General features: G+C 44.6%; 1 protein-coding gene across 1 annotated transcript; it reads right to left on the reverse strand.

The window, feature by feature from the left end:
* Positions 1–12007: 12007 nt before the first annotated feature.
* Positions 12008–12157, reverse strand: SEPMUDRAFT_17492 (uncharacterized protein; the record flags this gene model as incomplete). The annotated part of the gene is made up of 1 exon (XM_016908296.1): positions 12008–12157. A coding segment is annotated over one exon (150 nt), but the record flags the coding sequence as incomplete, so codon positions are not given.
* Between the last annotated feature and the right edge of the window lie 3523 nt (positions 12158–15680).

Raw genomic sequence — 15680 nt, forward strand, 5'->3', positions numbered from 1 at the left:
TACTATATAGGAAAGGAGGCCGTCTAGTTAAAGGAAATACTAGAATTCTGTAAAAGGATAAGATATGTAGGCTAAAGTATCTAATAGAAATGTACTACTCGAATCGCTTAGGAGAAGAGTAGGAATACGTCTTCTCCCTCTGTTTATAAGTGTATCCTCGGAGTACCTAGAGGCTCTAGCCTCTCGGGTCTAATTTGGAATATCTCGATCTGAGATCTCCTACTCTAACTCTCTATAAACTATCTTGACTCGGTATCGGCGGTAAAGGTCTAGCCTGAACCCTCTTAAATCGTAGTAGCCCGTTCTGGCCTATCTTAGGTGCTCCCGGGCTATTCCGGGTCTGTCCTAAGATGTCTGTATCGCTATCTAGTCTAGATCCTAATATTGCCCCCCCCGTTTTTGCGGTTGTCCTCGACCGTATAGGCCCCTGTTTTTTTCTCTTTGTTCCTAGGACAATAAGGCATTGAGTAAATGAACTATAGAAAGTAATAGATCGCATTCGTCCGCCCTAGAATCTAATAGAGCCTTTTCCGGCGAATGCCTTCTTTTAGTATAGAAAAGGGCGTCTTTTCCTAACAATTTTCTCTCTCCTTATACTAATATTGCCGCTTTCCCAAATTTTTGTAAGTAAACCATTTTTCCTACCCCCTGTCTTAATAACTCCTCCTAGGGTAACCGGGGCTTTCCGGCCTATTCTAGGGCATTCTTAGCTAATTTGGACAGTAGTATACCTATCTGACTTGTCTTACTATAGCTACCGCCTCGCTGCCTAATAGCAATCTATACGTCAATTGCATTAGCGTCCTCGGCTCGGCATCGGACGCTAAGGTCGTCGATACCCTTCGGTACCTCTCCTACCCCGCCTCTTCGTAGGGACCGGTTAGATAGACCTTAACGATGCCCTCCGTAGTCTTTAAGACACTAGTCCTATATCTTGCTAGAAGTGTGCTACCCGGTCCGGCTACTGCTTCTAGGTATCGTTCCGGCCTATTCTAGGGCGTCCTAGCCTAGACCGGTCCTAACCTTTCTATAGGTGCCCGCGGTGTTCCGAACTAGTATCGAATTCATCGATAACCTCCGTCGTGCAAATGATCTCGACGATACTACGCCTACTAAGCGCTAGGCTAACGCGGTAAAGGCTAGGACGTTCGCCGACGCGTTCTACAAGACCCTCAAGGGGTATATGTCTCCCCGTCGCCCTATTCCGGGCCGTTTTGGCTCGTCTTAGGGCAAACACTCCGCAAAAACCCCCCTTCGCTACGACCTTCGCAAGTTGCGGCTGCCAAAAGTCTCTTAGGCGATAAAACGGACCGGCCTAAAGGCCGATAATTCCGAAGGCGATAATTCTCCTACGGGAGAGGATAATAGTAGAGATGCTAATAAGTCCTCTTAGGTGAATTAGGGTCACTAGGCTATTCTAGGCTATTCTAGGCCGTTTTTGGGGTGTTCCGGGTATTTATAGATAATACCCCCTCTATTTGTGTAGTTTTTCGCAACAATGCTTCTATCTCTCTAGTAAATTATCAATATGTTTCTTTATATGTACTATATAACTGTTTCTATATATTTCTGCCCTAAGGCGCCCCCTTCCTACGGGATTTCCGCTTTAACGCCTTGATGTATATCGTCTCGGGCGTCCCCTAGCCCTTTACTTCCCGATTTATACGGTTTTAGTATGCCTTTATTACTACGGGGCTAATATTGCTTGCTAGCTCCTAGGAGTCGTCTTCTTCCCTATACCCTTTCTATAACACTAGGTACGCCTATCGTCCCTGCCTGTCTACCTTCTGTCCCTTAATCTTGTCTACCTCGTAGACTTCGGGGTCGTCTATCTTGAACGATTTCGGGCTATTCTAGTCCCTCCTAGTATGTTCTACTTCGATGTAGTCCTCTAGTATACTTACGTAGAAGGTCGGGTAAATTTTCATATCTTCGGGCAGTTCTAAGGTATATACTACGTCGTTGACTACGTAGGTAACTTCGAATAGTCCGATATACTTGTAATCGAGCTTCTTAGAGTCCCTTGCTATAGACAAGTTCTTCGTAGACAGGTATACCTTGTCCCCGATTACGTACTTCTTTGCCTTACGCCCCTCGTTATAGTACTTGGCTTAACTCTGTTTAGCTTTGACGAGCCTCTCCTATAGCGTTTTCTAGAGGCTAATTATCTTATCGGCTAAGTCCTCCGCCCTTAGGGCATTCCCCCCGTTCTGGACTATATCGGGCTATCTTGCCCGTACTAGGTCCCTAACGTTGCAGATCTGGAACGGGGTTACGCCGGTAGAAGCGTATTAGCTATCGTTGTAGGCAAACTCCGTAATGTTAAGCAGCCTTGCCTAATTGTCTTGCTCGTAGTTGTAGTAGGCGTAGAGGTATTGTTCTATAGTCTAATTCTGCCGTTCTGTCTATCTATCCGTCTGCGGATAAAACGCAGTACTCAAGCCCCTCCGAACGCCTAAGTAGTAGCAGAATATACTCTAGAATTTTAAGGTAAACAGCTAGGCCTCGTTATGGGTTGGGTTGGGTATAGGTTGGGTACAACCCAACGTTAATACCTAACCCCGCAAATAAGGTAGGTACCTAGCTTATAAGCTGGGTACAACCTAACGGAAAAAACCCAATAGGTATACCCAATAGGTATTGCGATAGGTATTACGTAAAACCTCTTCTAGATATAGAATAAACATAGTAAGCGCTTCTGGAACAGTAATAAGCCTCGTATATACCGTACTGCCTGAACTCGCTAACAATAGCTGCCGACCATGCCTGCCGACTACGAGAATTAGGAAAAAGCAAATTAATTCAGGAGTTTACGGTAAGTACTTCGACATCTCCTTCTATAGCTAATAATACCTGCCGACTATACCTACCGACTACGAAAATTAGAAAAACCAAATCACTTCAGATCTTAGGCTTATAGTAAATACTTCAACATCTCCTTCTCTAGCCTAGCTAGAACGCGTATCTAGTGTTTAAACCGACTTTCGGTTACTATATGCTGCTGCCTTACTCTCTAGGCCTTACGTATCTCTATTCTTCGCTAGGCCGCTTGGAAAGCCGGCTCCGTCCTTATTAATAATAGGGTCCTTAAACAAGTAGCTCTAAGGATAAAGCGAGCTGAAATTTCTGTCTCTAGTCTGTCTCGTTCGGTAATAGGCTCTTCTACAAGTATACTTAGTATCTTGTCGATACTTCCCCTAGCTACGAATTCTTACGTACCCCGATTATTCGCTTGATCTATAGCCACCGTATACGCTGCCCTTGCTATATCCTCTAATTCTGTCATCTCCTCGTCAAACTCCTACTGCGACTCCTCTTCTTCATCCTCTCTCTCTATATCTGGTCGACTCTCCTAGAGAGAATTAGGACCCGTCTCCTCCAAATCTGGATGATCGAAAGGATTATAGTCTTGGCTAAGCGAGATATCTTAATCCTAGGTACCTATATCCTCGTCGCTATACTGAAAATCTGCTTAACTGAGCGGTATACCTAGTTGCCCAAAAGGAAAATCTGAATTCTCGGAAGCTATCTCCTCGTCTTCTTCTTCTTAGGCATTAACATAATCGAGGAGAGCCTAGAGATATTCATCCTCTGTCGTTAGGGGTACCGTATCATCGTCCTAAGTATTCTCCTTATTAGCTAGAGGATAACCAGTTTGAACGCTAGGATCAGTATCTGGATCGTATTCCGAGCTCTTATTACCGCTCGAAATTACGATAGTCGCCTGCTTCTTACCGTCTGAATCGTTCAAACCCCTATTATCCTAATCGGCGCTAGGAGGATCTTAATCGTTCCCGTCTGTCTAGCTACTAGTATCTGCATTATCCTAATCGGTGCTAGGAGGATCTTGATTGTTCCCGTCTGTCTAGCTACCGGTATCGCTATTATCCTAATCGGTGCTAGGAGGATCTTGATTGTTCCCGTCTGTCTAGCTACCGGTGTCGCTATTATCCTAATCGGTGCTAGGAGGATCTTGATTGTTCCCGTCTGTCTGGCCACCGGTGTCGCTATTATCCTAATCGGTGCTAGGAGGATCTTAATTGTTGGCGTCTGTCTAGCTACTAGTACCGGTTTGAGTACCCGTTTAAGCGCTAGGGTTATCGGGATCATCTGAGCTCTCGTCTTCGCTTAAGGACGCGGGAGTCTTCTTTCTCTTCTTCGCAGTCGGCTTCTTTAGAGTTAGCTTCGATTTCGTCTTCTTCGTCTTTAATCGAGGCTTATACATCGTACTCGGGTTAACTAGGCTAGAGCTATAGGAAGCAACTACGTAATTGTCTGGCCAGACATTCTACTCCTTTAGCAGCCTACGAAGACATTCGAGATCTTTCGCTATTACTATAACTCGCTTGTAGTAGATAGCGAGAAGATTGGCTAACGAAAAGACTTTCGTTACTATACTCTCGTACTGTTCCTAGAGGATGCCGAGTGCGCTCGCTTAGATCCGTATAGAGAGGTAGTCTTCGGTAAAAAGGATAATAGCATCCCTAACGATGCGTACGAACGCGAGCTTTAGGATATAGTTTATAACCTCCGTCTAGCATTTTTTGATCTCCTACAAAGCTCCCTCTAAAAGAAATGTTAGTACATGCCGACTACATATGCCGACTACGTCTGCCGACCAGGTATACTTACTGCCTCTCTTTTTTTGATTTTTCTTTATACCTGCGGATAGAAGCCCTTTCCTACCTGTTGCGCTAGGGAGTCTCTTTCTAGATGTTCGTAGTACCTTTCTAGCGATTGAAAGCTTACGGCGCGCTACGAGTGACGGCGCTATAACGATAGCAGCAGCAGGCGGTATAGCAGGCAGAGTAGTAGGCGGAGCAGCAGGCAGAGCAGCAGGCAGAGCAGCAGGCGGAGGCTAGGAGGGGTTGTAGCGGGTAGGGGGCGGGGCGGGAGGGGGGGGTCAATAACTAATATTAATGTCGCAAGTTAGGTTTTTTTGGAAGTAGGGAATACCTTTGAAGGCGGCGGAATTCAGGGTCCAGGGGCGCGACCAATCAGAAGCGAGGGATTCTTTGTCTACGTAGGGTAGGCACCTGCCGTTTTTGGACAATAGAAGTAAGAAATAGTAAAGTGAGATCGCCGGAAATAGGAAATGTTAATATAACGACCGTATAAGCAGTGCCTAGCCCGTGAACAAAAGACCTAGAGATTTATATAGATATGATTAGTACGGGAGACAACATCTTACGGAAGCTCGTTTTCGGGTTATCTTATATATCTGGTACTAATTCTTCAAGTACTAGCCTCGAAAACGATGTCAGGAGTGTATAGTCGGCAGACGTAGTCGGCGAATTGCTGTAAGATCAAAGCTCGGCACTTGAATTCGCTTCTCCTGCGAAGCGCTTCCGAATCCAGCGACAAAGTTTCATGTCCTTCTGTTGTAAGGTTACCCGTTTTGCGTAAATCGCTAGCATATTAGAGACTTCGAACTCCTATATAAGAAAAGCTTCCGTTGCTTCCTACAAGCAAAGTAGAGCCTTAGCTTGAAAACAGTATACACTATTACTAGCATTGGTTGCCAAATCCATCGTAATCTCTCGACAAATCCTTAAGAATAGAAGTCGGCGTATTAAAAGCTCCGTAGACTTCTGGTATTTCCTGATTTCTCGGAGAGCGGCTATACTAGCCTTCGTTCGTCTTCTCGCTTTAGGCGCCTTTCGAACAACAGGCTTTTTCTGTGGTCGTTGACTTCCTAGTAGTCTCTTATTACTAGGATAGGTCTTCTGTGCCACTTTTTTCGTACGTCCTAGTCTCCTTACGGCGAGACTTAGTCGAGGGGAAGCTATATTAGAGAGCTGTCGGTCTGATCTATTATAGATAATATGTAGCCCCTTTGGTTGAACCGATACTACCCCGTCTCGACCACGCCGCTTAGTCGGCAGGTCTGAATCTTCGTTCGTCTTATTATTATTAACTTAACCTGTACCTCCATCTGCCTGCCTCTCCTCCGTCTGCCTCTCCTCCGTCTACCTCTCCTCCGTCTGCCTCTCCTCCGTCGGCTTAACCGTCTGATCTAACCACTGTCGAGTCCTCTTATTACTTCCGCTATCGTAGGCAGCCTTCGGAAGTGCTTTAGCCTTCGTTTCTTTTTGACGCGGACTATCTCTTCTTTCCTAGTCGTCGTCGTTGTCAGGAAGAGAGGAAGAGACGTAGGAAGAGAGAGATTGTATGTCTATATTAGGTATTTTAAGAGTTTCGACTTGGTAGGAATATGTAGGATAAGAAAAAAGCAAGAGAGGATAAGTTGGTAGGTATAAGGAAGACCCGGAAATCGCTAAGCCGCTTATCTCTCGAGTATGTCGGATCGCGCGGGAAGGTAATTAGTAATCAGGACAGGGGTTCTATATATATCTACACTAGTATATTTCATATTATGTTATATAGTTTATACGCCGACTACGTCTGCCGAATACGTTCTACTCTAGCTACGAGATTTCACTTTTTTACTAGAAAGTACTACGATACCTTGAGAAGTTAGTAGTCTAACTATTTCTCTAGATAATGTAGTATTTATATATAATACCCTATAGCAGTTGTCCTAGTAATAGCGAATGAAGCGACAACAACTTATATTCGAAATAAAATTTAGGTAGGGGGGGGGGCACTTAGGAAATCGACGATAATAGTAGTAGCAGAGGAGCTTAGTATAGGCGCGGAAGTGTGATGTTGTTATAGAGGGTAGTGTCGGTGCTCGGGGTCACGGGACAGGGTTCCGGCTGCTGCCTAAACCTTAAATCTCTTAGATAAGAGAAATTTTATTTCTTAAAGCGCTTCTACCCTACGCATCTACCTCCGTACGTACTACCGTACGCACTACCGCATCTACCTCCGTACCTACATCCCTACCTACGTCCGCACCTACCTCCGTACCGATACTACTATGCCGAAACGGAAGAATGTTACGCTAGAGGCGCTAGAAAATAAGCGTACTAGGCTCGGGGCAGCTGCGAAGTCACTTAAAGAATACTCTCTGAAGCCGAATACCCTACGGGAGCGCGAGCGTACTGCCGCTATAGACGAAGAGAAGAGAGCTCAGGATTGATACAGAAAGGCTCGTAATAAATCGTTCGTACGGTTTAAGAAGGCTTAGATCAAGCAGTCTAGCGAGTTTAGCGAGCTGAGTAGGGACCGTTAAGCTGCCCTAGTTAAGGAATAGAGATCGATATATACAGCAGAATATAACCGGAAAGCGTAAGTTTCGTAGTCGGCGTCTATAGTCGGTATCTGCGGTCGGTATTCCTACTTCCTATTAAAGGCTAACTTCTCTAGTACTAAGAAGCAAGTAGAGACTGATCTAGCTCTCTTACCCGACGAACAGGCCGAAATCGATAAAGCTAACTAGTTCCTTGAGCTTGGAGATAGTAAAAGCAAATCAAAGATAATATTTCAAAAGGAGGATCAGGTTAAGTAGGAATAGGATACCCTTACCCTTAGTAAACGATACGATAAAGCACTTAGGGGCCTTAGTAACGAATGCCTTCCTTAAGAAACGATTCTCAATCCTTTATTATTAAAAGAGATTGACAAGGAGATAGCGAACTCTATTAGAACTTTTGCCTTTCAGGCAGCCTCTTCTACTTTTGCGACTACTTATAACCAATAGTATCGCTCGATCCGGAAGTTCTAGAACAAACTTGTTGCTCTGGAGAGTCTGGTTCTCCCTAACGAGGCAGCTATAAAGCAGATTTCACAAATTGTCGACAGCGAGACTAAAAAGGTAAGCTTATCTACTGACTATACCTACCGACCATTTTCTAATAATCCTAGATCTGCGTTAGAGAAGTACGACTCCTACTGCTATACGAGATTTTCAGCCTAATCGAGCGCGCAGTCTGCCGTAGTATCCTTGCCTAGGATATCGCAGCCTAAAGGGCTTATTCAAGTGGTCTTCCTAGACCCTCCTAGCTAATACTAGAAAATTATAACTACTCCGCTAATAGTTTCCTTCTATTAGTAAGCTTGAAAGGGGAGAAGCACCTCGCGAAGATAGCATACAAGCTCTATAAGAGGGAGAATACTCTAAGCCGCGAACAGACTCTCTAGCCTAAGATAATAGCTGCCCTTATCGAGTGCAATGTCAAAGAGTATAATAGGATTACTCTAGAGGCCTTTCTACTCCTACTACTGCGAGAAGATGAACTATGCCTAGCATCTTCGGGAATCGAGAAGGTACTTACGAAGGACTCTATATTCGCAACTTTGTTAGAGGGTTCGAGATTTTAGACTCGGAGGACTAGGAGCCTCGCCTGTTTCAAGAAGACGAAGAGGGATAGAAGAAAGGGTAGGAGGGTTGGTAGTAAGAATCAGACTATCTAATAGGTTAGCTCGCAGCCGGAAGTAGGCCTACGAATTCTATTCGCTCAACCCCTGTAGGGTAGCGTACTAGGATTCTGAAATTCCTACTTTCCCTCCTTTCAATTCCTACGTTCCCTCTCCTCTATCCTCTCGTAACGGATTCACGACGTCGGAGTCTGAAATACTATGTTTTCGTCTTCCTTTGCTTCCTCTCTAGGAGTCGGAAGCTCCCGATTCGAATCCTCCTCGTAGCTAGGAAGCTCTTCTACTACCTCTATACGATCGAGCGCTCGCTTACGCCAACGATATAGTTCCGCGACGAACCTCCTACCGAGCCTAACACTAGGGGACCGCCGACGTAGAACAGAGGTTCGTAAGCGTCGTACAAGACAGCCGACTATAGTGGAAGAAGATCTAGATTCCTCTCTAGTACTCCCTGTTAAGCCGGACTATATCGGGGAGTAGGATATTAAGGCCAACTACTGGCTATAGAGGTTCAAGTATAAGGAGAACTTTGAGAAGTAGTACGAGGTACGCTAGTAGAACTATACTAGGAAGCGGCTTAAAAAGCGGAACGGTCGTACTATATTTGATCGGTCCCTAGTTACCTAGGGGAGTAAGTCTCGGATATCTTAGGTATAGGATTTCCTAGAGGAGGGAATGCTTTAAGAAGATGCGATACCCAAAGTCGTATATAGGTGCTATAACGCTATACTAAAACATCCTGTACTGAATACCGGTACAACGTCTGTCGAGAAGTATCTGGACTCCTCGAACTACTAGGAGAAACAAGATAAGCGAGGGTTTACGAAGGAGATATTTGCAACCGCAAAGCATCGACAAGTAAGTACTAACTACCGACGACCAGACCTACCGACTATACCTGCCGACTATGCCTACCGACCATGTCTGCCGACTACGTCTAAGTAACTATACTGAAACTTCATCTCTAGACTATAAGCAATCCGCGATGGACGAGGGACCTAGGCTATATACCGGACGATTTCCCGCGCTTATCCTTCGAGATGATTATCGACAATAGTCTGCTATTCCAGTTCTTTGAACGACCGTCAGTAAAACAGACTTATATAGCCCTACTCCCGGGACAGGTCGAGACAATTCAGTTCAAATCCGCCTCGATATACCGTAGGATACTCGGTACTAAGGTTCAAGAGTCTGCTGAATCCCTTAAGACCCGTCTTACTAGTAGATTCAAAATAGCTATTACGTATAATAGCTAGCAATCCAGAGGTATAAAAACCTTATTCCTTACTATCCGGGTCTACTAGATTAACGACTACTAGGTCTAGTACGAAGGGATGCTTAGCTTTCTATATATTACTGGCCGTTATACTAGTAATTACCTTGCGGAGATACTATTCGAAATCTTACAAGAGTTCGAGATTGAGTACCGATTAACTGCAATTACGTACGACAATACCTCGAACAATAAGACCCTATATAATACGATGTAAGACTACTTGCTTTACTCTTCCTACTTCCTTCTAATATTCTATAGTGTTTCAGCGATTGATACTTGTTAAGAGAGGTACGGTATAACGGCTAGGAGGCTAGCAACGAGCTTAGAGGAAGGTACGGAGAGCAGTCCCGACTCGGAGATAGGAGAGGATAAGGAGGAGGCAATCGCGGAGCATAATCGAGCTAGCCGTCCCGAGCGATTTCCCTACTTTGTACATACTACCTAGCTTCCCTTAAAGGCCTTTTTCGACCGCCTAGGGCTCTGTCCGACTAACGACCTTTCCGAATACTAGAATTACGAGAAAGATCGGTAGATATTATAGAGGAGGAGAAAACAGAGTAAGCAGATCAGCCGCCCTTAAGCTAATAGTATACCTTACCTCCTTCTAAAGGTAAGATCAGTCTCTGCGGCCTATCGCCTGTTAACCTTCCTATTTTCAAAGTGTAGTCGGCTCTCGTAGTCGGCAATTATAGTCGGCACTCGAGATTCCCTTCGCTGATTTCGATCCCTAGATCCGGAAACTTTGCGTCTTTATTAACTCGAGCTCTTAAAGGTTCGAGCAGTTTATCGACCTGCAGAAAGAGATGCTTTAAAAGAAGGAGCCATTTGCAAAGCACCGTCGGTAGAATAGCGTTCAAGATCGGATCCTAAGGGTCGTTCAAGACGTAAAGACAAGGTAGTCCTTAACAACGTTAATGCTCGATCGCTTTAGCAGACTATAAAGAGTTATCGAATCTTATATCGATCGACTCGACCTAAGTGAAGATATAGGTATCGATTCCGAAGAGTAGTAAAGGGTTGAGTACCTTATCGACCTTACGAAACCATTCGCAGCGGCGACAGCAACGATCGGAACAACGAAAGGTCCGACTATCTACCTTGTCCTTGTATACTACAACCAGCTTTTCGATATTCTAGAGGAGGCGATGAAGCGACTCAAGAATAAGAGGATACCTTAGAAGAAGGATATATATCAGGCATACGAGGCTGCTTAGGCTAAGCTTAAGAAATATTATCGAGATACCTAGGATCGATTTGGCGATTACTACGGCATTAGTGTCCTCCTTACCCTCTGCCTTAAGCGGAAGTTCTAGGTACGCGATGACTTCGGGGATAAAAGCTACCGCGAGTATTACGAGGGTAAGCTAAGAACAGAGTAGGAGAAGAGCTATCGTCTATTATCGAGCACTTCTACCTACGAGTTACGTAGTAGAAGTGGTCGGCATAAGGGCCAGATCGACTTTACTCTTAGTAGGAGTATAGAGTCTTCTCAAACTCAACGACGTAGCACTCGTAAGGGTGACGAGCTTGCCGACTATCTGGACGCTAATATAGATAAAGGGGATCCATTCGAGGTACTGAAGATATAGTCTTCGCTTAAGCCTAAGTACCCTACTCTCGCACTAATAGCGCGGGATATTCTCTGTATTCCTACGGCCGGAGTTAGGTATAAGCGCGATTTCAGTATCGCTCGACACTAAAGTCGTTTCAATCGCTAATACTCCGTATTAACATTCTCTGAACTAATAGTATCCCGTTTCCGCTACTGCGACGATAAGTACGATACTAGAGTTCTTATCGCCTACGAGGCTACAGAGGCTGCTCAAGCGCTTCTTAGTACTCTAACTTCATAGGAGATCCTAAGTGAAGACCGAGAGTAGACAAAAGATCTTATAGAACGGATCAGTGACTTAGATACAATCAGCGATAATAAGGGAGATAGGGTAGAGGAGCCAAGGCGATCGGTACGCCTAAGCTTTAAGCTTGCGTAAGAGTGCCTCCGGGATGCTACGAGACGATTATAGCGAGCTTGGTTTAAGCTTGTATAAAGTTTACCTGCCGACTATATTTGCCGACTATAGTACTTAAGTTTCAAAATATCACAAGCTGTAATCTAGCGTATATATTCTTCTATATTTATTCATTCGATCTGACTACTCTCTTTCTCCTCTTATCTATATCGGGCTTATATACAGTTTCTTTTCTAATACCTAGTTCAAATAACTTGCTCTTAGGGCACTCGGTTTCTAGGCTTTTTCTTTCTGTTTACGAAAAATCAATACCTAATAGGTACGCAATACCCACTAGGTATCGTAATACCTACTAGGTTTGTACCCAACCCGATAGGTTGGGTTTACCTAGCTAAATACCTATACCTATTGGGTATTGCCAATACCCAACCTACCCTACATACCTACTAGGGTAGGTTGTACCTATGATAAGGCCTATAAACAGCGTCCCTCGATCCGTTACTATCGATACTAGGATACTATATAAGCGGAATACGTCTTGTAGGAAGAGGTCGGCTAGGTCTTCGGCAGTTATATCCTTTCGATATAGGGCATAATAGGCTATTTTAGAGTATCTGTCTATTACTACGTAGATGTAGTCGTAGGTATAGCCTATAAAGGTAGATAGAGGGAGGTCCGTAACGAAGTCTATAGTCAAGTCTTCCTATAGGGCACTTAAGGCGTCTTCGGCTGCTAATAGGCCGTATAGTTTGTACCTCCTCGGTTTTACCCTAGTATACGTTATATAGCTCGAAGTGTAGTCTTTTACGTAGCTTCGTACCTTAGGCTACTAGAATCTCCTTAGTACGAGTTCGATCGTCCGTTAGAACCCGAAGTGACCCGCTATAGAGTTATCGTAGTATTCTCGGAGTATCTCGAGCCTTAATAGTCCTTCTAGGACAAAGATACGGTCGTTCTAGCTCTATAGGCCGTCTTTATACGTCTATCTTTGAGTCTATATTAGTAGAGGATCTAGAGCTTTAGCTTTCGAGACCTTCCCTGCCGTCTCGTCCGTAGCAGTGTCTTCTCGAATCCTCTTAACTAGGCTCTAGTCTATCTCTGCTTACATATCGTAGCGGTGACCCGAGGCGTTGCTAGCTACCTCTCTTACTGCTATTATAGCCCGTACTAGGCTATTTTGGTCGGTAGTAGGCCCTTCTAGGTTGATCTGTCGCTATAGCATTTTCAATACAACGGAGGAGTCTTCCTAGTTTAGCTAGCGGCCGGAATAGTCGGGGTCTATATAGTCTAGACGTCTGCTCGCGCCGTCCGCTGCCCCGTTAAGGCTTCCGGCCCTATAGACTACCCTAAAATCTATAGTAGCGAGCTATTCTGCCTATCTTATCTACCTCCGGGAGAGGGTTTTAGTCGTTATAAACTATTGCAGGTTGTAGTAGTCGGTTATTAACTTAACTTAGTGCTAAGCGCCCTCCAAGTAATGTCTCTAGGCTTTAAAACATTCTACGATAGCAAGGAGTTCCCTATTATAGGTATTATAGTTCTTTTCTACTACGACCATCTTACGAGAGAAGAAGGCTACCGGGAACTATTGTATCTTGCCCTAGAACTCGTGTTGCTATATTATAACGCCCGAGATTACGTAGCCTAATACGTCCGTTTCTACCTAGATAGCCCGTAATAGATCGAAATACTTTAGAATTAGCGCTAAGCAGAAAGCCTGCTTTAGCTTAAGGAACGATTGCTTGGCTTCCGGGGGCAGGTTGATCTTTACGGACTCTTTATTCCGTTGTTTCTATCCTCCCTTTGCCGTATCGCCCTTTCTCTCCGTCAACCGATTTAGGGGAGCTGCGATTCGGGAGAAGTACTATATAAATCGTCGATAGTAATTAGCAAACCTAATAAAGATCCGAATGTCTCTTACGGACTCTAGTTCTAGCTAATCCCGGACTGTAGCGACCCGTTCTAGCTCTATCTCGACCCCTCTTAGACTAACTAGGTACCCTAAGAAACTAACTTAGTCCCTATAGAAGTTACACTTAGTTATTTTAGCGTAGAGCTTAGCCTTTTGTAGCCGTTCAAGGACCGTTGCTACGTCTCGGATGTAATCCTCTTTATTCTAGGAGTAAATAAGGATATCGTCGAGGTATACTACGCAGATAATATCGATTAAGTCCTTAAGTATATTATTCATATACCCTTAGAACGTACCCGGGGCGTTAGTAAGCCTAAAGGGTATTATAGTGTACTCAAAGTAGCTATATCTAGTCCGGAATATAGTCTTCTACTCGTTACCCTCCTTAATTCTAAGTCGGTAGTACGCGTCTCTTATATCGAGTTTAGTAAAGATCTTTGCTCTAGACAACTGGTCTAGGGATTCTTAGATTAATAGCAAGGGGTATCTGTTTTTGACCGTTACGGCGTTCAGTCTACGGTAATCGACGTAGAGTCTAAGACCTCCGTCCTTCTTCTTCGCAAAGAGGATGCCTACGCCGGTAGAGGAGTAAGAGGGCCTAATCTAGCCTCGGTCTAGGTATTCTTTAAGGTAGTTTCGGAGAACCTCTAATTCTGTCTCGGAAAGGTTATAAAGAGGGCCCTATAGGGGTATCTTACCTTCGTCTAGCTTAATTCCGAGCTCAAATAGCCTATAATCGGCTAGAATAGAGGTATCCTAACTAGAGAATACAGATACGTACTGTCGGTATACCTCGGGGAGCCCTTCTAGGTCTTTGTTAGTCCTATCGATAAGTAATAAGGATATTGTATAAAGGACCGTACTAGGGTCTACAAGCTTAGCGCGCATCCGTTCTAGGCCGATTATCGCTACTTTGGACTATTTGCGTCTAGTCTTCTTTTTCTAAGCTAGTATCTTAGTTAAGAAGTTTACCGAGAGGTTCTACTATTCTAACTACGGTATACCGAGGATTATTTCGAACCCGTAGATCCTTCTAACGGCGATATAGGCAGTTCCGCCCCGTTTCGACCTATTACTAGCCGAAACCTTAAAAGGGACCTTTGTATATCCCGAAACTGCGAGGGCTTAGCTATTCAAGGTCTCGTACCTTGCCGAAGCACCTCGCTCTAGGGTGTAACCTATTTCTTTAGCTACTACCCCGTCTAGGAAGTTTATCTAGGCACTATAGTCTACTAGAGTATAGATGTTTCGCCGCTCTATCGGTCCTTCTAGGGTTACTTTAACCCTAATTAAGTTATATAGCCCTAGCTTCGTAGCCTAACGGCCGTATAGCTCTACCGATCGTCGTTGCTCCTCTATATAGGTTACTTGTCCCGCTACCCGGAGTACTAGGGGGCGGGGCTAGCTTTTAGGGACCCCTTGTTCTCCTAAGCCGCCTTATTAGGGCATTCCGGGCGTTTATAGCCCGTCTCGCCGTATCCGTAGCACCTAGGTAGAGGTCTAGTGTCTCCTAGTCGGCTTAGTCGTCCTGTCGACGGAGGTTAGCTCGCTTTAGAGTAACTTTAGGACCTCTTCGCGTAGATAGCGGTTTCGCTAGTAGTATCGGACCGCCCGCGTTTGTTATCGCGTTTGTCCTTTTAGCGATAATCCCTTTCGGCCTAGATAGCCCTCTAGTAGATATTTGCTGCTTCTTCGAGGGCAGTAACGGTAGTAAAGGTAGTAAGGTTAATATTGATCCGATACTTAATCCTTCCGTCTAGGGCGCTTTTGAACTCTATAATTTTAGTCTGTTCGTCCTCCGTTCCAAGCTCGTTCTAGTATTCCTTTAGGTCTATTAAGAGCTCCGTTAGGGTTTGGAGGTTCTATTCGATAGATTTGATCGCGTCGTAGGCAATTTGTCGCCTCTCCTAGGGTATGCCTATCGTATTAAGCATATATTCCTTAAAGTCGGACTAAGATAGGGCGTTATAGGCCGGTTAGGATCGGAGTAAGTCTATAAACCGGTTCTACTAGGATCTTTGTTCGGTTGCTATCTATTCTTCCCTAAGTTTAATCTTGGTTTAGGCGTCTGTATAGTAACCTAGGGCTCTTCGGAAGATTCGTTCGTAGTCGTCCCGCTATTCGATCTAGTCGCGTCTGTTCTTTCCTTTAAATATATAGGGGTTCTGTAGTTTAGGAATAAATTAGGCTAGAGATAGGCTAGGATAGCCTAGGTTAGGGTCGTGTCTATCAGTTAGGA

Source organism: Sphaerulina musiva (assembly GCF_000320565.1).
Source record: "Sphaerulina musiva SO2202 unplaced genomic scaffold SEPMUscaffold_2, whole genome shotgun sequence".
NCBI classification, from domain to species: Eukaryota; Fungi; Ascomycota; class Dothideomycetes; order Mycosphaerellales; family Mycosphaerellaceae; genus Sphaerulina; species Sphaerulina musiva.